At 42.6% G+C, this 26,031-nt stretch overlaps 1 protein-coding gene across 2 annotated transcripts in view; it reads left to right on the forward strand.

The window, feature by feature from the left end:
* Positions 1 to 26,031, forward strand: part of SMAP1 (small ArfGAP 1) — an 870,387-nt gene that overhangs the window by 179,770 nt on the left and 664,586 nt on the right. For both annotated transcript variants that reach the window (XM_078648020.1, XM_078648021.1), the window contains exon 2: positions 24,409 to 24,542. In XM_078648020.1, the coding sequence (XP_078504146.1) occupies positions 24,409 to 24,542 (134 nt within the window). The remainder of the gene's footprint in view (positions 1 to 24,408; positions 24,543 to 26,031) is intronic.

The following is a 26,031-nucleotide window of genomic DNA, read 5'->3' on the forward strand; positions in this document are numbered from 1 at the left end:
ACCATGGAAGATAATGACTCACTTAGTAGTAAAGACCATAGTGTAGTTGACCTCGTGACATCTTGTAAAGTGGAGGTATCTAAGGTACTGGTGTATAATATATCCATCAATGGCAGTAAATGCAGCCCTAAGTCGGCTATTGAGTATGGGAGGGAGACGCCAAAGTCAGATTATATTAATACTAATCTGGATATCTGACCCATTCCCAGTTCACCACCAAGTGTGGTTACAACTATGAGTCTACATGATGGTGATGTGGGAGGAAAATTTAGATTTGCTACATGGAATGTGAATGGGCTCACTAATAAAATAGGGAACACTGATTGGATTAATATATTATCTGAATTTGATATTCTATGTATGTAGGAAACTTGGTGTACGAAACCTGTATATGTCGAAGGTTACTCCTCATACTTTTCAGAACCAATATCAGCATACGTTGGGTGGGCTAAAGGGGACGACACTTATTTCTAACAAAATAACAGTAATCGTTAAGAAAATATCTAACCCTGATCTACTCTTCCAACTACTGTGGTTGAAGAAAGTGGGTGAGAATGATCTGGTTATAATACATTTCTATGATAAAATTTTTGATCATACCCGTAGTAGAGTGGCAACAGCCCTTGACCACTGTTTGGAATCATTTTTAAGTGATATAAATAAAAAATTTATATTATATGCAGGAGATTTTAATATACAGGCCTGTGCATTATCTCATATCCAGGCATGTGGCCGTATTAATCAGGATGGTATGGGGATCGACCACTTTTGTCATAATGAGTATGGCAACACCTTGAACTTCGTTGTTGTTAAATATGACCTACAGCTCCTAAGGTGTGGTTGTGATACTAATGAAGAATGAATCCCAACCTTTATCGGGAGGAATTCAGCCACTATCATTAATCATGTACGGGTATCTGCTCCAGCCAATGCTTCATGTGGCACACCCTTTATAATTACAGTGGCCCTAAGTGACCATAACCTGATCTCATTATCATTGCTTTTTTGGGCAAGCAGTGTGATTTATTTACAATAGCAAATAACATCACTGCAAGTAGGCCAAACGAAGTAAGAATCAAATATGAAGGAATCTATCCTACCACCATGTTTCAAAAAAAAGTTCAGAAGAACCTTAGGGTAATCGATTATTGTCTTCAGGAGTTCATTTTACCGAATCCTCAAGTAAAAACAAATTAATGACATCTCTAGCTCTTTAAAATCACTTGACTTGGCATCATTAAAAGGGGATGGTTTGATTCTGCCTTCGCTAAAGCACTTCGAGCTCTCAAACATGCCCTGAGTAATTCCCTGCGAGATACCTAGGTCATTAAGACGCAGCGTCTACAATATGAAAAGGCCCTGGTTGCAAGGAAAAAAATTCTACGGAACAAAGCATGGGATAACCTTGCCCTTGCGGCAGAGTCCAAGAACACTGAGCTGTTCCTGGATACTGTGAATGCCCCATTTCTAAAAAATGAAGATATCCTGGAGGCCAGCTATAACGTTCCCTGTAACATTTGGGTAGTCCACTTCTCAAACATTTTTAAACAGAATGCTGCCGATACAATTAGGCCAGATGGTGACTGGGGGGCTGCAGAGGTTTAAATCTCTCTTCAAGAAGTCATGCTGGCTTTACAAGTCAGCGCAGGGGGAAGGGCTCCAGGGTCAGAGTGCCAGTTGATGTTTATAAAGCTGCGCCTGATCTTTGGGGACCTATTCTGATTTGGGTTTTTAATATTGCGTCGACAGACAGTATCCCATCTTCTTGGGAGACATCTATTATTATTCCAATATGTAAAAAGGGGGACAGAGCTGATCTTAAAACTATCACCCTTTCTCACTCCTAGACTCCTTGTTGAAGGTAATGAGTCATATTACTAAGGCTAGAGGACTGGCATTGAAACAATCGATACTGACCCCAGTGCAGTATGGTTTTAGGAAATAGCTGGGGACTGTAGAACAATGTATTAACCTTGAGCTTTTAATAGGGAAATACACCAGGGCCCAATCAGGAATTTTATATCTATGCTTCGCAGAATTGAGTAGCGCCTTTGATCTAGTAGACCATAATTTATTATGGGCAAAACTGATATCTGTAGGTGCGCCGAGACCAATTGCGTGGTTTCTCTCATGTCTTTATGAGAAACTATCCAGCCAAGTTTGGTTCGGCCCACGGGGGAATACACGCCTAAATTCAAAGTGGGACATGGCATCCGACAGGGCTGCGTCCTGGCCCCACTGCTGTTTTCACTGTTTGTTAACGAGGCGGATAGCCACCTAAAGTTAACACAGGATGATGCTCCCAAGGCTGCAGGGAATCCAAGACCAGTGCTGCTTTATTCAGACGATGCAGTACTCCTAGCCAGACCACCAGTGGGCCTGCAGAAATTGAGTAATGCTTTTGGAGAATACACGGTTTCTAAAAAAAAAATGCTTATAAATAAAACTAAAACATTTACCATGGTCTGTGGTCAAAGGCAGAAACCATGCAGAAGCTTTTTTATTGCTATCTGAATGAATTGAATTGAATTGAATTGATGATTTGTAAAGCGCGTTGGCTACCCAGGGGCGTCCCAGCGCTATAGAAAAGAGTGAGTTGGGCTGGAGAGGCTGGAGTAAGAGAAGCTGAGTGAAAAGTTAGATTGGAATTTTGCTGAAGAGCCAAGTTTTTAATAGTTTACGGAAGGTATATGAATAGCTTCAGTTAATTCTTTTTTCTGCCTGTGGTATTTAGTACATGCTGTGTCCATGAGCCATTACCTGCAAATTAAATACAGAGCCAAAATTAATATGGTCTCCAAGGGAATCTTTAAGTTTGCCTCTAAATTGGGTAGCAGACCCATTAGGGAAATGGTAGCTATTTATAAAGCCAAGGGAGTGACTACTGCAACGTACAGGGCTGGCCTTTGGGGCCATGCTAATTTCCATTCACTACAAACCGAGGAAAACACATTTTTAAAATGCTTGTTATGTTTGCCACTTTGTGCATCCAATAGGATAGTCCCTAATGAGGTAGGCCTGCAGTTTCTAAAGACCACCTTTTGGTGAGACCCTTGTTATTATGGATATCACTTTGGGCAAAGGAAGTGACCAGCTTTACCAGAAATGTTATCCTCGACCCTGCATAAGGCCCTAAATATACCCCGGTTATCATATATTACCTCCTGCCTTGGTAAATTGTTTAATTTGTCAATTTTGTCTTGCTAGGACAAAACAAATGTTTTCAAACCCGACTGAATAAACCCGAGTGTGATGACGAGAACAAATCGTCAGTTATATTTTGTAAATCTTTGGATAAGGAGGAGGGGGACAAGAATTATCTGGTATATGTAAGCACCAATTTGTGCTGACAAGGTTGAGATGTTGTATTGTGCATAACCTTGTCGCCTTTCCCTATATAAGGTCCTTCCCCTCTGATATATATTTTTGTCCTTGTGGTGGTCAGTGTAAACCGAGCACCACACACTTTTTATTGTTCTGCAAATTGTACCGGAATCTTAGGTTACTGTATTTGAAACCTGTTTGTTGCCCAGAATATTAGATCCTATAAAGCAGCAATTAAATACTTGGTGACATTGGGTGATCCCTTTTTGTGTTACAATATTGCACTTTTTATACTGAATGCTATGAAAATTAGAAAAGCTTATTGTAATGTTTAAAGATCTGATATTTATATTCCAATCCTTTTTAACTAGACGTATATAACTTCTTTTTTTTAGACTTATTCTATTGGTTATTTAAGTTGATTCGTTGTATATATGTATTGTACTTGACGATTGATGCTTATTTTACTGTTTCTCTCTGTTCTAAATTATCTGGAATTTTGGATGATGTGTCCATGGTTTATTATTGCCTATAGTTTTATACTGGTATGAGTTTTTATCGATTTACTTTTATGGTTGTTTTTACTTTAAACCGAATAAAGTTTAAGAAAGAAGTTTGCTGATGAGGTGAGGCATCAAAGACTCTACTGCCTGCTTCAGGGGCAGACCTTTTTTCATCGTCATGCAGTAGCATCTCTCATGAGAAAGGGGGTTTATACCTAATGTACAAAACTAGGTAAATACAAGAAGGCTTCTCCTAGGACTGGACTGCACCTAGGGTAATGCCATCAGTTTCGTTTGTAAGAATGGCGGAGCTTTAAAACTGAGGAAATTCAAAACTGAATCGTTTGACAAAAGGGACTGTAAATGACAAAAGGTCCCATTCACTTTATTAATCTATCAGGAGTGGTTTTTTATCCAGTTAGTCAGTCGATCTTCATACAATATATAAAGGTTTTGCGATATTTGATCATAAGGGCAGAATATACATTTTGCATCAAACAAGATAAAATTAGTTCATTACATTTTCATGGTTTCCATTAGCATTCAAACGTTGGAGATTTACAAAATCAGCCCATAACACTTGTGATTTGTCAGAGAGGTAAAAGCCTTTGGTTGCATAGTCCACAATTGTGAGTAGAAAATGACACCCATGGATATCTGGTTCCAAGGGGCTGGTGATGGCCATACCTGTCTTCTGAAACAGCTGTTGAGCTAAAAGTATTATTTCTAATGCAGCCTTATGAACCCAGCCTCTGTTGATTAGCTGATAAATAGGGCAGACTTGAGAGTTTCAACATATAGCCAAAACGATTCAGTTTTGTTTCTTGGATACTTTCCAGCCCCTTGATGGCGATCAACTATGTGCTAATTGTGACTGGGAGGGGAGCGGCCGTAGCTGAGGTGAAACACACCAGAATAGTCATGAAAAACGTACTTATCAACACTGGGTGAGGGAAACTACTTAGTGATGACGTGGAACGTCAACGGGTTAGGAAACAAAATTAAACAAGGGCTGGTGTCCTGATACTTCAAAAGACTCAAGCCCGATATTGTCCTCTTACAAGAGATGCACCTGATGGGCACACACTGTTCCTTCCTGGGAAGGAGACCGTACACCACACTTGCGCACACAGGATTCTCCACTGGATCGAGAGGGGGGGGGGACTATATTAATAAAAAAGTTGCCCCCCTTTTACACCACCAAAACATGGACGGATCCAAATGGCACATTTGTGGCGGTACAGGGGACTGGGGCTGGAGAGAGCTCATGTTGATCAGTGTCTATGCACCTATTTAGCTAATGATACTCTTACACCCTGAAGCATAGAGGATAATGTAATAACGTGACCCTGTCAACTTTTTGCAGCTTCCAGTTCAGCTGCCAAAAATATGAACGTTTTTAAGAGGGTTCCATAGGTCTGCAAATAGCATCCAGCTGCCATCAGAGTCCTTAGGGCTGCAGGAGCGGCAGTGTAAGGTACCTCATTGGTGCTGCTGGTTATCCGCAGTGCACCTCTTTTCATTGACAGACGTTCATGTGCACTAAACAATATGCAGCAGTGAAGGAAGTCTTTTTGTACGGTAATTTTTGAAATTCATACACCATTCGAACAAAAGGGCAGAATATAGTGAATTGGTTCGACTACATAAAAACATCAGGGGGCATATTATGAAAGGGTCTTGAGCAGCAGCATGTGTTTGGGCATTCTCTGGGCACTTATGTATGACAGAAAGTACCGCACAAGCGTCTATGACCCTTTCATTATACAGATTCTGTGGGTACTCATTGTTCACCCAAGAGATTCTGAGAGGGTGTCCCCCATTTGTATGAAGGTGTAGGCCGTGCAAATAAGGAGATGCCTATTTACCTGCACCTAAGCCGTATTGCAGACCAGACATAGGTGAATATGCTATGAGGAGGCACTCCGAATGTGTTCAACATAAAAACAAGTGTATAGGCATAGTTTGTGCGTCCCTCAGGTGTGCAGCTTCAGACAGGGTTCAAGGATCTCTGGGAACCTGCAGTACGGCCACACACTGCACATCCTGGTGTGCGCTAAGCACAGCCAATGAGAACACCCTGCACAGACCACTGCGGTGTGCCATTTTACATAATACGGCCCAGCCAGGTGTTAAAGTAGTGCTGGGCGCTTTACGGTAGCGGAACATAGACTTAAACATACAATATGTGTAGGGCTATTTAAATGTTTGCATTGTCGTACAAAGTTTAGTTGGGGAGATGCTTTTGGGAAGTGGTATGTGGACAGAATGGGAGTTGCTTGAGCAGTCCACAACTCATGCTTTTAAACCTCAAAAAGTGAATTTTTAAGAGGGGCGGGATTTAACCTAGTACAGAAGACGGATATGAATACAATTAATCGTGTAATCCGCAGAATATGCTTTTTATGATCGATCTTTTAACTTCTTTCAGTCTACCTCTGTAAAGGACCACATGCTAAGTTGAAAGTCTACCATTGACTTGATGAATCTACTTGCTTATACAAGAACTGCATCTATTTTTGTATCCCGTACTGCACAGATGCAGTAAGGCGTAAATAGGTCTTGGACGAAGCATTAAATGAGCTTATTGCATTGGTGCACCTGAAAACTTAGCCCTTTCACTTGACAATCCGATTGTATTCACCAGCATAGGAATACCACATCCTATCGCCTCCAAACACTTCTCTCCTGGCAATATCCTCTGTCTGTGCCCAATAATTCTCGAATATAGGATTAGGTGCACGAATCTAGGTTAGAAATTATTAGAATTTGTATTGCATTGTGTAATCGTGCTTGAAGCGTGGTCCTTTAGATTTTTGTATCCCTTTCCATAAAAATTATCCTTCAGGCTCAATGTCTGCTTACCTTTTTTCCTTCACAGATGGCTGTGCGTTAAGCTAAGCTTGTGACTCACGCTGTAAAGTTAAAAAAAGAAACAATGCAGGTATATCAATATGTGCCTCTGTGGGGTGCTGCAAGATGTCTTTTTAGCTCCGCATCAAATTCATCAAAGCAAGTAGAGCTTACAAAATGATTGCAGCTGATGTACGTTTTCTTTGCCTTCATCCAACAATAGCCATATGAATTTTAATTACTTGCTTTGTAGGGATTTTTCTCGTTCGTTTCAAAGACAGGCTGTGTTTATTATGGAAAGTTATCTAGAGTACCTTGTGTGTAATCAGAATTACAAATGCACCTGCGTCCAGACTGTTATATTTCCAAACTACCCTTTGCAGAATGCCGCTTCACCTTTTCTTTAAATGTTTGCTTCCACCTTACAGATTATGACTTTTTAATGACAATTTGAGCATTCTAATTTGACGTTTTACTAATTTTAATAGGCTTGATCATGATAATGCTTATCAATGCATTTTGTTTAAGTGAACAAACATAGTCTTTTATTGCTTAGAGAATCTTTTTTTTACATCTCGTTAGATACAGCTTTAGTTTTTAGTCCGAGCTAATATGAGCACAACAAAGAATTAAAAACATTATAGAGAACGGGCTCGACATTGATCTTTTTAGGCAGTTGATGGGGCAGGGTTGGGTTAACCCACCTGTAAAATAGTCTCATTGTTTACAATTGCTAAAGACATTGTATATATATATATGTATATATATGTATAATATATATACACATATATATGTATATATATGTATATGTGTATATATATATGTGTGTATATATATATATGTGTGTATATATATATGTGTATATGTATATGTATATGTGTATATATATATATATATGTGTATATATGTGTATGTATATGTGTATGTGTATATGTATATGTGTATATATCTCCAAAGCTACTTTGTGTCCGTGCCTGCTTTCCATGGAGTTTCTGTGGTAGTTGGATGTGTTTGCTCATATATACCTGCTAATTCCTTGGTGTGCCGCATGAAACTGCAACCGTGTCACCCCCCCCTCTGTGTAGGAACCAAACCACATGGCGATCACTAACCGAGGGGAGAGAGAGAAGGCAGTATGTTGCTGCCTGATTAAGGGGGACGGAGGAAGGACTTTTAATTCTCTGCACTTCGGCCGCTTTTTGGGAAAGTGGAACGCCGTCCACCATGGGTGGAACCATCACTTCATGTACAAGGTAAATCCCTCACTGTATGGGTCCCTGCGGTGGACCACAATACCCAGAATGCAGCGGTGGAGCAGATGAGGCGTTTCAAACTTTACACCTGCGAGGCAGGAACAGGGCGTGGCCACAAATTGGGAAGTGGTCACAGCTGTTAAATTATCGAAGCAATGGACCCTGGCTTATGGCAACAGACTGAAACGGGCACTGAAGATTCCTATCAAAGGATGAAACGCGTCTGCCTAGCGTTTCAGGAACTAACTTTTCTGTCAGCACTTTTAACATCAATAAAAGCAACCTTTGTTCCCCTGGAGTTGTTCACACTTTCTTCTTCACGCTGGTAGGAGAGAGACTGGTATGGATATCCATATATATGTGAACAAGGCTCTTGCGAGCCGAAACGTCATGAGACTTCTGCTGCACCTGTAATAAATTTTGGAGCACTACAATTGGTCCGTGTCCGTTGGCTTTTTCCTGGCTGGAGTGTATCCAGAGCGCGATTAAAGTGACGGGGTGTTTGAGATATATATATATATATATATATATATATATATATATATAAGGTCGTCATTCACAACCGCTTCCACGCAGAATAACGAGAGAGCAGAACCACCATATACGTGCTGTTTTCAGTGATTTATTAGTGCAAAGTTCTTAGCCTGCAATCCGCCATGACGCGTTTCGCCTCCACCAACGAGGCTTGATCACATGACCATATATATATACCCTTTGTCAAATACAGTAGGGATAGGAGCTTGCATTATGAACTCATTGACAAATAGCATAGGAAAGATGCCTTTACCCTGTTTAGCACTGCGAGACTTTACATTGATCTCTTTTCAGGAGAGTTTACGGAAGCCTGGTTTTCATTTGGCTCCACCCTTTTAATAAAATATGTATCTTTTTTTTAATCTGTCTATCTGGTTTTGCAACTTAATCAAGCAATTGATTCTTAGTTCTCACACAACAGCGGTGGACATACTCATTTACATCATCACCATCATGGGTATAAGATCACATTAGTAATAACAGAAGAAATACAATCAAGATCTCATTTATTAGCAGATACCAGATCTGTTCAAAGTTCCACATCTTCCACGCCACTCGCCACAATGGTCTGCTGCATTTGACCAGTGCAGTTATAATTTGGTCTGATTATATTGGAATGGGCCCTTCAAAAGCCTCATTTCTTCGCATGTTTGTTTTGGCATTCCCGGGTTATACAAACTGTCTCCTCTGTGATGGAACAGTACTCCACCCCCAGGAGCCATTCAGAAAAGGGGGTAGGGCACTTGGATATCCAATGTTTTCGTCCCAACAACTGAGATCCCCCGGATGACAGAAGCTACATTTCTGGCTAGTGGGATATCAGATCTCTCCCCCCTATTGGCCAGATTGGGTACCCGACAGCCATGCAACCTGTACTCATGGAGGTTAGATGCCTGGGTCCTGAAAGCCGCAGATCTAGCAGAAATCCTAAGAATGTGCACTAAACTATACTTTGGTGAAAGCAAGGGAACAGTGTCCTCCTGGTAACCCTCTAGGAGACATATAAAGCAGTACTCCAAGATAAAGCTCAGATCATAATTGCCAGTAAAAAGCGCCATAGGGTCTTTCAAGATGGCGGCTTACGGCTGTAGCCGGCATGACTTCTCGGTGCTCCTGAGCCATGGAGTCCCTCTGAGCCGCTGTAAGGTTGGGTTTATTTTTCTGAGCATTTGGGGCATTATTTTGGACGAACTTACCTGGATAAAAGTCGTTTACGCGGCAAGTAAAATAAGCAGCTTGATCAGGCAAAAGATTCTTGGTGCTGGTATATCCTACTATGTTGTAGGAAGAGGAAGCTTGTGGATAATGTGTGTTTATGGTAATAGCTAATAAGGACAGAAGCCCTGGACAGCTGCTGCATATCTTAACATGGAACATCAATGGGGTCAAGCCATTAAAAAAGCAGAAATTGGTACAAGACGAATTGAACAATCTTAGGCCGCAAATCTTGTGTCTTCACGACACCAATCTCTGAGACAGAATGCTCCGTATTGAAAGTGCTTGGTTGTAAGAACTTATCCCCCTCTTGTTATACCTCTTCCCAAAGGGGGGCGGTTTGCTTTGATGGCCTGGGATAGTCTGTGGGAGTTCTGGAGTCAAATAACAGATTCGGCTGGTGGCAACTATCCAAAAGGGAAGCGAACCGCTTTATATTCGCGATCTTTATGTGCAGAATACAAATGATCAAAGGGTGCATTTCTGGCCCCCACCCTATTTTGTTTTCCACAAATTTAATTTTACACTGTGCCATAAGTAGGATTCTGCAACCCAGCTTGCGCCCTGAGAAAGGTTCCTTGATGACCTGGCCCACCGGGGGAAGCACCGGCTGTGGGGGGCATTATTACACACTAATGTCTTCATACAAGACCCTAAAGGGCATGAATAGGGGCCTACCAGAGTCCATGAGGCGGAAGTGGTTTGTCCTCTCGCCATGGCATTTTGCAGGGAGGTACCGCAGAAAAAGTTGGATTTAGCCCCTTTGAACTTCAGCATGGGCACCCTGCGAGAGGACCTCTCAGTTTGGTGAAGGAGGGCTAGGAGCGAGGTCCTGGGAGAGCCCCCCCAGGATGTGTTCAGCAAAATGCTGGCACTCTGTAAGCAGACAGTTGGCTTCCAGAAACTCACACAGGAGAATCTGTAAGCCAGCCAGTAGGAAATTATACAATGATGTGACCAGAATGCCATTCTGGTAAAGCTTCAGTCTTGTCAAAAACTGTAGGTGGTGGAGCCCAGGGCCCTGCAGGACCGCTGGTCTAGGTCTTATGAGGTGAAGTAGCGCAAGAGTGATGTCATCTACCCCGTGGACCTCAAGACTCCCAGGTACCCTTTAACGGTCCTTCACATCAATCGCCTCAAGCCGCACTTTGAGAGGTGTGAGCTTACCATGCTGCTGGTTGCTGATGATGGGATGGAAAAGGAGAGTAAACCTCTCCCTGACCTATCTTCCAAGGAGCAGGATGGGTATGCAGAGGGTGTCCGCCTCTCTCCTACACTGACCCTAGACCAACGAAGAGACTACCACCAGTTGCTGAGGCAGTTTGTCTCTCTATTCTCCCTTACCCCAGGACTCGCTCCTTGATATACCCATGATATAGATACTGGAGACATTATGCCTGGGAAGAATACAATTTACTGGTTGTCTGACAAAGTGAGAGCCAGCATTGGGGAGGAGGTCTCCAAGATACTGGTGTTCGGGGTTATTGAGCCCTCAAACAGCCTTTGGCCCAGCCTAGTGGTGTTGGTCCACTAGGTTGCCTCTCTAGGTGTCACACCTCAACGTGGGTTCTGTGTGGACTACTATGTGCTTCATGGGGTCACCAAGGCTGTCGCACTGCCAATTTCCTCAGCACATTTGACTTAATGTCTGGTTACTGGCATATTGCCTTGATCGAGGGGTGCAAAGAGATATCTGCCTTCTCTACTCTAGAAGGGCACTTCAAGTTCTGGGTAAGGCCCTTCGGTTTGAAGAACACCCCTGCCACCTTTCAGAGGTTGGTCAACCTGGTCCTGGCTGGGTTGGAGAACTTCAATGCTGCCTATCTAGACTACATTGCAGTCCTCAGTTCTAACTGGGAGGACCTCCTGTGCCTCCTCCAGGAAGTGCTTCATGCTCTGCAGAGTGCAAGACTGACTATCAAGGCCAGTAAGTGCCTGATAGGGCAGGGTTCAGTTGTCTATTTGGGTCCCTGTTGCAAAGTCATCCTGTGCCCTGGGGACCCCCTTTATGGATGATCCTTATACAAATGATTTGTGTGTGCCCTGGGGTTAGTGAAATTGCACATTTCACTCCCCATATTCTATTAAAGTGCTTCCCAAAATCGATTTTTGTGCTATGAGCACTGTGCACTGAGGATCAGCAATATGTTTGGATATTCAGAACGCCTAAAGTCTCCCCTAGGTGTTCCAGGGGTGGAGGCCCTGTAGATATATAGGCAGGGTCCTTATAAAATATATTTTATAAGCCCTGGTGTTGGAGAAATAGCCCAGTCCATTATCCCCATTGCAAATCCTCAGCCACATAGGTTAACATGGCAACATGTTATTAACTAATAGTTCCCACTAGGAGAATCTTAAAAATACAATTCACGGGCTTTCAAGAATGGTATTAATAAATCTAACAATAGGGTATTGTTGAATTTCTCCTAAAGTGCACAGACAAGAAATTATAAGACTTTTTTAAATTATATATTTTTATTGGTTTTGCAGTAATAAGACTTTCTTGTCTGTAAGCCCAATACAGCCTTCCAGTGATCAGACCTGATTGGTCAGAGTTAAGTGGATTAGCCAGGCTTCTTTGATGAGGTGATATGTAGCCCCTGGGGCTATCCAGCCATTCTGTGAGGGCAGGGTTCTGCTGTATAGGAATGCCAGAGCAGGGGGAGGGGTTGTAAAACCTCTTCTTCAAAGAGAGGAGGAAACAGACAGTGTAAGTCAGGTCCTGTTACAGCCCTACCCTCTGAACCCAACCAGATGGCAGGATAAGGAAGGAATGAGCAGATGCAAGGAGGAGGGGCAGTATGGAAATGAACCATCTTGAAGGAAGGCTTAGCCAGCTTATGCTCCTCTGCTGAAAATGTGGCCATATTGAGTTTTGGAGAAATAGCGCTTTCTCTGAGACCATTGTGCCACACTTTGGAAGAAGTGATCATGCTCTGGGGTGTTGCCCTGCACCTCATTGGACAGGAGAGCCCTCCTGTGTGACCCCAGAGAACACTGAACAAGTATCTTAGAGAGGTAGTGCCTCTCAGCTCAACTGCTTGAAACTGAGAGAAGGCTTGCCAAGTTAGAACCTTAATTTGCACCATCAGGCCCTGAACTCTGAAAAGACAGCGCCTGCTGCATTATCTGGAACTACAGCACTTTGGATGTACCTTGTTTCAAGAGGAGTAAAGAGAGGGCTCCCTGCAAGCTACAGGTTAACAGAGCTCACCTGCATCAACTCCACCACTCCACTCCTGTCTGGAGTGTATCCAGTGGACTTTTAAGGGTGTTGTCCAGGTGCATTGTAGAAATTTTGGTCCCATCCTTTCAAGGACCCTTGGATTGTGTTATGGACACTTTGAACACCCTCAAGAGCAAATTTAGGAAGAAGTTCGGGAAAGTTAGGGGAACTTTTGTTAAAAAGCTCTAGAGAGTGACCAGATTCTCTCAGAACTCACTGAATCCGCCCTGCTTGAGGAGGCTGCACAATGACTGGTGAGAAATCTTCCAGAAAAGTTTTTAAGTATGAAGGTAAAATTTTGACTGGGCCTCCCGCTTAGTGTATCCGAACAGGGCTCCATTGCGGTCACCCTCAAACTTTGACTTTGTCCCGGTCAAAGTCGACCAAATACCCAGAAGTGGCACTGCTGGTGTCTAAGCTCTAGAACGTGTTTAATCTTTAAAAATTCATATCTCTAGATCCCTACAGTGGATTTGTTTCATTTCAGTGTCATTTTAAAGATAAAAATATTTCTTATTTCTATAAATTGGTGTTGGATTTATATTTAGTGTTGTCGTAATTATTTACTGAATTGGTGTGTTACTGTCTTTACTGGACTCCTGCCTTGCTGTGCTGCCCTGCTGCCTGCTGTCACCTGTCTGGGTGAGAAGGACTTGACCAGTATCACTGGAACCCAGAGTGACTCCAAAGGCTAACATGCTGGTCTCCTAATCTGAAGTCTCAGGGACGTAGAAGACTTCCAACTGATGTGCTCCTGCACCTGGACTCTACCATCCGTGAGTCTGCCCTGCCAAGTGGTGCCACCCCAGTCCTAGACTCTTGGAAGTGAGGCCTCAGGTGCTTGCTTCAGCAGAAACCACACATTCTCTCTCGAACCGGTGCATCAACGCCTTTGCATAGGTCTGAATTGGCGCATCGTTCCTGTTGCATGACCAGAACTTGTGCATTGTCTCTGCTGTGTGGATCGGCCCGACGCATCGCCTTCAGAACCACCACTGCGTGACGCTCTACCCGGCGCATAGTCTCTGCATCTCCATCGGCGGCAGCTATGACGATGACGCCAAAAACTCCACATTATCGCAGCCGTTGCACTCATTGGAGCCAATGCATTTCCGCTGCTGCGTGGCTCAGGACAAGCGCATCGGCGGCTCTGCCTGGATCCACAGATGCATCACTTTGACTGCATCACGCACCCTTCGAAGTCTACGCAAGACCAAGGTACTTTTGTTCAGTGGGCCAACCCTGGTCCCTGTAGCGGGCCTGCGCTCCATTGCGGTGGGTCTGAACTTTTGACTTTGTCCGGCGTGACCAGATCCCACGTAAGTTCCTATTCCTTCTAAGTGCTATTTTACAGTTTATTCTTTAAAAATTCACCTCTCAAGTTCCACTTATTAGATGTTTGTCGTTTTCGTCTTGTTTTATTTATTAAACCATTCTCTAGTTTTCTAAACTGGTGTGGAGTCTTTTTTTTGTGTGGTGTTTTCACGGGTTTTTACGGTTTGATTGATATTTTGCACAAATATTTTATACATTGCCTTCAAGTTAAGCCCGACTGCTCTGTGCCAAGCCACCAGAGGGCGAGCACCGGTTAATTTAAGAATTGCTGGTGCCTTACACTGACTAGGATTGTGGTTTCTGCTTGACCAGGGCTCACACCCCAGGAACCAAATTTTTAATACTTAAAGATAAAATGTTATTCTTGGATTCCTGAGGTGCTATGGTTGAATGAAGAAAAAACCCTTCTCTGGCGTTAGATCTCAACTCCAGGATCTGGGACCTATCACCTTCTCTGTGCTCAGCGTCTTTGAACTGGCTCTCTTTTGTACGATTGCTAAAGGCCAGCACCTTCTGCAGTCCTAATCACGCCTTAACATTGAGCCTGCCTTCCACAGCAATATTACAGCAATTGTCTGTGTAGTGTTTGTGATCCCAAAGGAACTGACCTTTAATGTGTCAATGTAAGTTCGCAACTCTCCTGCCAGTCTACTCTGTTACTGGACTTTATTTTTTGCTTTTCTGCCACAAGTGTCCCTTTCTCTTTTCTAGTCTTATTCATTCTATTTAAAATACCCTAAAACAATGATCTACATATAATCAAGCTTCTTGTGTACTGGTTTCAAAACGGGCCACTCCATACACAGTAAGCTTGTCTCTTCCATGGTATGAGCTTCTTACTGAACACTGTTATTTTATTAAAGTTTTTTTGTACGTGTTCTTTAAGACCAGAACCCTGCTTCATCTCAGCAATTTTAAATTTTCTTGAGAATTGAAACCGTATAATACTAGTAAATATCAATGTAAACTGTCCAACCTACAGATAATACGAAAAATTTGTAACGGACGCACGTTGCATTCTAAGCACTGGCTTTTTGTCTATTTATTATTGGCTGTAGTGGCGGCTCTAAAATTGGTGAGATGTACTAATTGCACAGAATTGCAGAGAGCGAGCCTAACTTCCTCCTTGGGTGTGATTATACATTTTTATGTATGTTAATAGTTTCACAAATGGGTATAGTACATTTTAAGTTGTGTAGTATTATTTATCAAATTTTTAAAACGGTAAATACATTTGAAAGTTGTTCTTTGGACAGACTTGACAAAGCATCCCGTATGATGAGAAAAACATTTAAGTAGATTCATAGAAATGGGTGGTTAATGCATGTAGCAAGAACGGCTAATTTAAAAAAGAAAAAAACGTGAAATCACATTAATATCTATGGCGGCTGGCATGTCCTGAGGGTGGTGAGGTGGGTGGTAAAAATAATTAATACATTAGATTAAAAAAAACACACGTACCTTCTTGCAACGAGCGCGACGTCCTTAATCGTCTTCTCTCCTCGAGGCAGGCTCCCAGGCAATCCTGGCACTGCTCTCATGAAAGGATAGCCCAGATTGGCGGAAGAGGCCTGTAGCGGCACTTCTGCGGACACTGAATGCCTGCACTTACTTTTAACGTAGCTGTCTTAAAACAGCTGGGTTGAGAGGTTTAAAGCACACATGTCTGGCTGGCCGTTGCAAGACTGTCGGCCAAAAAGTCATGCGCACTTTAAACAAGTTCAAAAGGTCGGCCAACCCTCCTCCATGCTGCAGCTGCCTTTCAGCAGGCCCGCCCCTCTTGACACTCTGCTCGGGACAGAGTGACGAAAAATAAAATGGTAATGAATTCACTTTATTACCATTTTATTGTTAGTTTCTGGAGTGATTTCAGTGGGGCTCGGCTCCTCTGGTATAACGGAGGAGCCGAGCAGCTCCTGATAAATATAGTGATACCAAAGAGGATGATGGACGGAGCGCTTGAGCAAATCAAACACTCACCCCCAGTCAACGGATCTGGGTTTAATCCATCATCATTCTTTAGCTCACTCCACCACCCCAGTTCAGACATGGCCATATGCAAATCAGTCTGACCCTGTGCCTCATGGGAACAGTCCAACCCGAATTGCCAAGCCATGTCTTCCCTGGACCGAAAACATGCATCCTGGGACCGATTTCGGGTTCATAACCCTCATTAGCCAGGCTATTTTGAATCCAGTGGCAAAGTGAGCAAGGGACCCACGTCTGGGCATACCCTGCCAACTTAGGGCGAACAAAGCGATACCAAAGGGGATGATGGACGGAGCGCTTGAGCAAATCAAACACTCATCCCCTTTGGTTTCGCCCTGATAAATATAGACATTATAAATAAAGACGACTAAATTAGATTGTTTTTAAACACAGCTTGCTCTACCAATTTTTTTACTCTACTTAATTTTTTGCCTTTCCTCCCCTAATCATGCTCCTTCTCCCAGCGAGGTCCATGTCCTCCACTTGCACTCATTCTTTAAATGCCATTGATTAACCCCTATAATAGTCAATCATCTGCTCTCATTTAAGCAAATGTCCTGTCCTTCAATGAATGAATGATCGAATGTGTAGAGCACGCCACTACTCCGAGGAACGTCCTGGTGCTTAAGAGGGGTAGAAAACGCCTGAGGTGCACAACTAATGCTCCAGACCTCAAAGTCTCACTGAGGAAAAAGCCAGGATTTAAGTTTTCTACAGAAGACAGCCTCAAGCGGAATCAAACGCAGGTCCAGTGGGAGTTCCTTTATTTGCATTGCAATGTCATTAATATTTTATGAGTATTACTTCCCCATTTCTTCAAATGGGTTTGTTCCATCCATATCCTATTGCATCACCAATAAAGAAATGCTCCCATGATTCTCCCACTAAGTGCGTTTTACTTTTTTAAACTTCAGTGACTTTCAACTCCGTCCTGGGCACCGGCCATCTTGTGACGGGCAGAGTCTCTTGTCCTTCGTAGTCTATATCCATGTCCACGCAGCGTCTTTATTGGATATAGTTCCCTCCCACTTCTTTTACTACTGACTTCGCTCTTCTGCTAATTAGGGTTTGCCTTCTCTCAGCGGAGGTGCTGTGAACATGTTAATAATATTCTAGGTCTTCGTGGTGTCTACAGCACGCATAGGCTGGTTGGATCTAGGCCACTTTTTCACAATATCCACAAACTATACATTTGCATAGAATTTAGCTAAATGGAACTTAATTACTTAGTAATGGTTCTAAAAATCTGGTATAGTTGAGCACATTGTTTAGAGTTTACATTTATTTAAATTCCAAAGTTTTGTAGCACTAATGGTATGATGCAAATATTAATCTTATTGGGGAAATCTTTCAGTGAACCTAAAGAGCTTTTCTCGATGAGACAGGCTTGAAATGTGATATGGGGCTCAGGCGGGAGCTCATGGAGTCCATTAAAAAGAAGTTGAAATGAGTATTGTTGGGTTCAGGTGCTCAATGGCTAGTCATCCATAACTTTCTGCTATTTCCAAAGCACTTGTATAATATCGTTGTAGGGTAAACGTATTGGGCCTCAAATGACCTTTTGCTACTGAATAAATTTTCCCAGAATAACCTCAACTTTAATTTCCTGTTCCCCTTGTTCTGTGCTGAAAGGGACTAGAATATTTAGGGGGTGAACTATTATCATATTAGTACCTGGAATAAGATAATAGTTAGCATCTATTCTTTACCAAATGGTCTTGTTCAGGCATAAAATGTTCAGAGTAAATGAATTTGGAAACAGATAACATGACAAACAAATGAATGAAAGCGAATCAGCAGAATTATTATCTCCGTTTGTATCTTTATCGCATTTTAAAGTAATTTCCATTGCCAATGTGATTTATGATTTATAGAGTTTTAATGAGCATTAATAAAGCTCTAAGACTCCAGTTTAAAGGAAAACCTTCCTCCGCCGAGGAAAATTATATCATGAGAAATGAGACATTTAAAGCATATCACTCTCATACAAACCCTGTAGATGTAAGTTTGTCTGCCCCAGTGCGCACTACAGCATCAAGTGCCACAGCTGTTGTCAGAAACCTTCCACCCGGAAAGGTTCCACTTACGCAAGCATACCAGCTAGCAGCAAATGCAGTAATTGGCCCAGGTCTCTTTAGTCCAAATCATCAGTCTCTGTACCACAAGGTGGGTCGAGAAGGTGTGCAAGATAGGAACCGCCCCTGCCCGCACTTTAGGCAGTTATACTCCATCGATTTCTGGTTGACACCCCTTGACATCACCAATTTGATCGGACCACTCTGTCCCATTGGTCAGTTTTGATAGGATGAGATGATGTAGTAGGTAAAGTATTCAAATCCAGAAGATTACGTAATCTATAGCTTTGCATTTCCATAAAACCATTGATTTTTATTAATCTGATTGGTTATAATATCTATGAAGTAGGTGAATCCATGCTCTTATCCTTTGTCAGTCCTTTCCTAAGCATGTACGCTTGTAAGTTTCATTTGTTGCAAGTCCAGTCAACTAAGCTACACGTGTGAAAGGATGAGGTGTTAGAGCACAAGTAGAGACTTTACGAAAAGTTATCATAGGCTTCTGACTACTCGGTTCATTAGTTCATGCTAAGAAGAAAAATAAGTTTGAGGCCTATTTGGAAGCTAGATTGTGCGCACGTTGAGTTGTGCTAAATTATGTTTTTCATACAGTACATTAGTTCTTCAATTAGGCAGGTTACTGACTTGTGATTACATCATGCAAGTACTAAGTACCCATTATACATTTTTTATAACGACTCATTATTTCGTATATTAGTTATGAAAATGTCTCCTCACGTTACAAGTTTAATACATCATTCAGTATTTGGAAGCATAGCTTAAGTAAACCTTTATGAAGCATAAAATATTATGGTAATTTGTTTTTCTCATCAATCAGTGTTCACTTTACACATTCTAATATTAATGTCCAATTTCTTAACATCCAACACAACTTTATGCATACCCGTATAAGGAAATTCATGTTATTGTTTGGCTGCTATTGTTTATTTATGCATAAAGTAAACCTATACCAATAGCTTTATGTACTTCTCAGTAGTTTCATCTGTGGTTAGGTATCATTACAAATCTACGTCTAACATTCTGCATGCTTTTACGATGCAGTAGCTAGATTAAACTTCATTGTGTGCATGTTCTCAAACATGATAACTTGCTGTCACAGTCAATTCTTCCAGGGTGAATTCATAGAGATCAGATGAACAATAACATCCAGGCTCCGTCAATATAGAACTCTTTTTCGTTCTCTGTTCTCTGACTTGATGTATTCTCAGCTGACCCCTGTCTAGCTTTGTTTTTGCTATTGAAACATTTATATAGTGCTTACGTGGATGGTGAAACGCTGCCCACATAGGTTACACTTTACGGGGTGTGGTTGGAAGTGTGTTGTCTTTGATCATATGTGCAAAGTGTTAACATATGTGTGTGTATGACCACCGTGGTGCGAACTCCAATTTGTATTTGCTGTGTAACTTTCACAAAGAACGTTTAGTAAAAACGGTTGCTAATAAAAACAATGTTTCTGTATTTGTTGGATGGCTCCTCACAGGAGAATCTCTGAAAATAAACACATCATTAGATGGATAGAAAATGCAGACAGGGAGGTGCCTTGTAAGTTTAAAATGCCTCTCCGTGAATTATTGATGTGAGTTTTGGGTCTCGTCATTAGACAAAGCTGAAATCAATATGGTCATGTAAAAGTGCTGATTCCTTTCCCAATGAGCTGGCGAAGGTATGATCAGTCGAACGAATGAAAATGCTGCCCGGCGATGGCAGATAACCTTTAAGAGTAAGACACATTTCGAAATGCGTTTCATTTTCGATGAAGGCAACAATCATTTCAGCTGGATGTTTCTCCCTCTTCTTGTTTCGGGGGAATTAGGTGTGGTTCTCTTTCTTAACAAATATGCAACACTTTTCGTTTGAATGAAATCTATCGCCGGATTTGATTGCGAGCAGTGGGCCGGCTCTCTCCACTCTGCTGCCTTAGACACCGTTCTCAGACAGATAGGCTGCGGAGAAGGCTGGCTGAGTCACAGCTTTCATGCTGGCGTCTTATCTCCTCAGGGAATAAACCGTATAAATGGGCAATGAACTCATTTCAGCAGATATATTGCGGATTGTGAGGTCAGGAGCAGACATTTGTCAAAAAGTGTCTGCTTGTTTTGTGCCTAGATGCAGCGTTTAATTGCATTCTCTGAGGCACTGGGAGCCTGTGCTTGTTCAGAAAGGAGTTGGCAGGATTGCTGGATAATGATATGCCTGGATTCAACATTGTACTGTGCAGGCGAAGGCACCACATTGAGAGCAGGATTGTTGCTGAATGTATGCTGTTTTGTCTCTTCTAAAAGGCTGCGGTGGGTTTGATTTGAAGATTATTTTAATGAATGTCTCAGCCCTGCCAAGTTTTCAACTCAGCCTTCTGTATAGCCAGGGTCCTGGATTCCCTCAACCGTTCTCTCCGTCCATCCAAGCTCCTTTTGTTAGCGAAAGAGAGTCTGGTGCCAGCTTCCTCGTCCATTGTGTGGTGGGTCTGTCGAACGGGGAAAGTGTATACATGATCTGTGCTGAGAGTAGTTGCAGCCATAGATGTGAAAAATCTCTACTTTTATATCCCCATCAGACAAGTTTAAAAATATTCCTGAGGTTCTAGGTAAGTGTGAAACACTACAATTGAAGATCCACCAGGTAAACTAAAGCGGCAACACCGTTGGAAGAGCTCTACTGGCCAATAGTTCCAAGGGGTTAAGTAGCCGTTGATTACATCTATGTGAAACTTGCGGGTCACAAGTTGCTATCCTGGCAGAGTTGACTCTATCCTTTATTCTTCCAATGTCGATAATGCCAAACATTAAGGTCATTGATAAACAGCACCTGCAACCTTCTGAAATGACAAGAATAGTGACAGCAGATGGTGATATACAGCAGAATCAGGCCAGATTAGAACATCTAGGTTATCAGATTTTTGCGGAAGATCGGCGGTGAGGGGCAGCTTCTCAAGGACTCAGGCAAGGTGTTCCTCTGCTTGGGGCCCAGATATGAGAAGGAGCGACCGCCCATGTGATCCGGTTTGACTCTAAGAACCCTACAGAGGTACCAGTTGCTCATTCTAAGGGAGCAAGTGGGCTGGTAAGGTACCACCAGTTCTTGTAGGTACAGCAGACCAGTGAAGTTCTATGTGATACAGTATAGAAGGCTACGCTAAGGTAGAATAGGATAAACACAGACATTCCACCATTGTACAGAAACCGTTTAAGATGTAGAGCGACTCCCAGAAGGGGGAATTCCGTTCTGTGTCCCACTCTAAACCCAGACTGTGAGGGTTATAGAAAGTTTTGGGAATCCACGAAAATGGCAAGTAGCACATAAGCATGTTTCTCCAAGACTTTGGTGAAAATGGGAAGAATTGAGATCGGTCTAAAGTTAGACCAATTGGAGTGATCCAAATTGTGCTTGTCAAGAGGGTCAGAAACATGGCATGCTTCCATGCCTGAGGAATACGTTCCTCTTAGAAGGATGAGTTAAGGATCCCTGCCAGTAGTTGTATGAAGTCTAAACCCAGTGTGCTAAGTTTGGCCGGAGGGAGGGGGTCTTGCGGACTTTATAGAGTGTAACAAGGTCGGAAAAAGAAAGGTTGTTTAGAGTGGCAAATTGATGATTTTTTATGAGCAGTTTGCGAGATGCCAAAATTATCTGCTTTGCAGGTTGGATAATCCCTGAAAGTGGGTAGGAGCTCACTGCTTGCATGTAACAGCGCCATTATCCCATAGCGTCTTGGTAGTTGTAGTTCAGTTTTTCACACAAAGTTCTTATTTTTCAGCTAATGCCATCTTTCGAAATCGTATCTCTAGACACCAGTGTTTCGGGATTCCTCCCTCATCAGTAGAGAATATTTACGGGTTGCTGAATATGCTGCCAATTGTCTCCGGTATAATCCCACTCATAGCGTGCAGGCGTTCAAAACTCATCAGCTTGGGGGCAGCACACGAGAGCCTTTTATCAGTGAAAGTGGGTAGGAGCGCACTGCTTGCATGTAACGGCGCCAGCGCCATTACCCCATAGCGTCTTGGTAGTTGTAGTTCAGTTTTTCACACAAAGTTCATACTATTTTTCAGCTAAAGCCGTTTTTCGAAATCGTATCTCTAGACACCAGTGCTTCAGGGTTCCCCTCATCAGTAGCAAATATTTACGCGTTGCTGGACATGCTGCCAATTTTCTCAGGTATAATCCCACTCATAGCGTGCAGGCGTTCCAAAGCTCATCCGCTTGGGGGCGACTTATGAGAGCCTTAGCTGAAAAATATGAACTTTGTGTCCAAAACTGAACTACAACTACCAAGTCGTTATGGGGTAATGCTGCTGTTGCATGCAAGCAGTGCCCTGCTGCTGTGGGGCTCACACGCTCAAACATATATGCGGACTCAAGTCAGGCCACCCAGTATTTCACCAGTTTTGGATGCCCCCTGGTGATATTGACGTTCTCCCACCAATGTCAGGAGTATAGGCCCAACACTTCCCGCTGTACTGAGGTCACCTGCCATAGCGCTTGAGCTTGCTTATAGTAGTAGTTGGTTGTTGCATGGTCACCTTCAGTCTTGCATACGTCCACACCTGTTCAGGAGTCCCCTCTGGTACAGGGGCTTTATCAGTCCTCTGTCCTGCTTGACTGGGCCAACAAGTGGGTGGGGTGGTGTCCACTAAACCCTCTTTACTGCTGTTCTGTCCCCAGTGTGTGCTCATCTGTCAAATCCCACTAGTGTTCTTCCCCTCCTAGGACTGTCAGCTGCAGTGGATAGTGTTACAGCCTTTACCTGTGATGGATTTAGAACCCCTGTCTAATTCTTTGCCACCTTCTAAGGCTCAGCCCTGCCCCCTGTAAGTCAACTTTAATTTATCCATCGAAGCATTATTATAGAAGATCCATCTACACTAGGAACTTGTAAACATTGACCATTTACTACGATTTTGGTCAATGTTTTTTTTTCCTTTTAGGTCCAGAAGCAAACATGAGCATATGATACATGTGCTTCCTTTAAAGCAGTAGTCTTGCATTCTTTGAGTTTTTATGTTGGTAAGTGGTCTAGTCGTCGTCCACTGATATTCCACAATAGAACCCAGAAAGTGATATAAGAGGGAGTTACTGACTGAGCCGGTGCCAACAGACACCCTACATGAACCTCAGTGAATTTCCTGTGTGGATCTACCTCTGTTTCCGGTACGTTTTAAGATCTTTAGAGATATTACATGTTATATAAAGGATCTATGTTTCTCTTTTCCCTATTGCTTATCTTGCAATGCCCAGTGGGACTGGTTGCACCTTACAGCAAGACAGCGTTGACTTTAATTGGATGCACAGTAATTCATCAGGGTTGTTTAAAATGTACGTTGCTGTCTTTGGAATGTGCTGACTGGAATATTTAAATGGTGTAAAGTACCTTAAAAACAATGGACCATTGTAAATAAAATTACTCGAGTGGGAGATTAAGAAAGACTTACTTTCCCTAATGATCATTTCAGAGCCATTCACTGCTAACCTACTCTCCTTGTTTACACCTTTGCATGTGTATTGGTAGCCAGACAACTATTTTTTACATATCTTTTTTATTTATTTATAAACTGTTTATTGATCAAATAATAACACAGACTACAGTATTACTGCTCCAAATCCAGGTCCCATTTTTACATATCTTGGATAAAAGATAAAGTAGAACAAATTTTCTGTATGCAATGGCCTCAAATACAAGTGCAGATGATAATTACCATAGGTGGAGTAACTGCTGTTACTGCACATATTGGAACTGAGTTATACAGCAAACATTGCACCCTACACAATTTTCCCCAGGTAAATTTTGACAGAACAAACCTGCCAGTATTTATCATTGAAAAATTCCTGGTAAACAACAAGACATGCATTTTGGTGATCTAAGCACCAAAAATATGAATTTTATGCTCCATTGTCAGGGTACAACTCTGAGTAGGTGTTAATGCCCGCACCCAAAAAATTCTTAGCACCTTGCCAACAGATTTTATCTGGTGTAATAATTATCGCATCTGATCCAGGGGCATTTGTATTTGAGGCTGCAGTGTTTTGTTTTCTTCAAACTTCTGCAAATTTATTTGCTAAATTGTTGATCTTTTGTGCGTTAGGTCCAAGATGGGCTTCATGGAACATTGGTGTTTTTATCTGCATCAGATGTGCTGGAATTCATCGAAATCTTGGTGTTCACATATCAAAAGTCAAATCAGTCAACTTAGACCAGTGGACACCAGAACAAATCCAGGTACATTGGTTTTGTGATGAAAATAATAAGTTTCTACTGTAACAAAACTGTTCGAGTATGCTTCTACATTCAGAAATATAAAATCCTTGTGGATGAAATTTCCTACACGCACTCTGTATTTCCTTTTTATGCGTTAGTATAGAGGTTCTGGGTGTATCTTTTTTTAACCTGCCTTACATTATGTCTTGGAATCTGTAACATAACAGGAGTTGTATGTCAGAATTGAATATATTGAAACATTGCCTGACATAAATATTGTGTCATAAATATTGCTTACAAAAATACAAAAAGAATAGAATGGTGACTGAGGTCTGACACCTCATCGGGAAACTCTAGCTAACGGAAAAAGATGCCATAAGCCCCAGGCTTAGAATTACCCTCAGGGCTATGACTTATTCTAGAAATACTGCGAAAGAAAGTGAGGGATGAGAGGTGGTTGGAACAACCCAAGGGTTAACAGGATGAACGATCTCAAGAGTGGAGAGATCAACTGAGAGACTTAAGAGGCCCAGATTGCTTGCCCGCAGCCAGGCTTCGCCAATGTGTACTCTCTCGATGTAATGTGTTCACCTTACTGCGTAAACATTATGCCTCCTCAGAGGTGAGGGTATTCCATAGTAGGGTGGCTGAATGCCATTAAGTTATAGGGAAGAAAGAAACCAGGAGAGGTGTTCCAAACAGCAAGAGGCCCAGCAGTTTGCAATCAGGGACTGGTCTCAAAAGACGCTTTAAAAAATATACCCAGCTGTAGAACACATATCTAGGGTTCAACCCATATAACATCACAGATCTGAAAGAGACTATTAGTTACAGATTCCTTACCGTAGAATTACCCCCATGTGTCAGACTGGATCTGGAGAATGTTTTCTCTCACCTGTACCACTGCGCGTCGGTAGGTAGCGTCAGTCGACTCAGCGTTCGTCGTATGCGTAGTGATCATCTGGAGGACGTCGCGGTATCTACTTATACGCCGCCCCTGCGAGCTGACGTCCGTTTTCTTTTTCCGCTCCAGCCAGCGCAGAGTCGAAGAGAGTGGCAACCTTAGTCACTTTTTGACTAGAACTTCTTTGACTTTTGTCGACATCTTTTTCGAGTCGTTCGACTCCTGGTGCACGTAGGGATTTCTCATCATCGGACTGGCTTCAAGCATTGTGACTCCTGTCACAAGCTCATGTCTGTCATGGATCCGCACCTCATGTGCCTCTGGTGCTTGGAGCACAACCACTACCTGAAGCTCTGCTCCGACTGTCTGGCCATGAACCCGAAGTCTTTGCTGGAGCGGTCCCGAAAGCTTCTGGAGGCCCGGCAGTCTGCTCCTCGCCGCTCAAGGTCCTGGTCAAGAGGAAGGTCGCAGGACCAATCGTGGAGCTACCACCATCAATCCTCATCGAAGTCTTCATCATTGGGTAAGTCGAAGCACAAGAAGATGGTGACTATCTTCGCCTTCTCCCGGTCCATCGACCGGCAGGACGCGGAGGATCGTCTTCCG

The sequence above is a fragment of the Lissotriton helveticus genome, chromosome 6 (assembly GCF_964261635.1).
Source record: "Lissotriton helveticus chromosome 6, aLisHel1.1, whole genome shotgun sequence".
In the NCBI taxonomy this organism is placed as follows: Eukaryota; Metazoa; Chordata; class Amphibia; order Caudata; family Salamandridae; genus Lissotriton; species Lissotriton helveticus.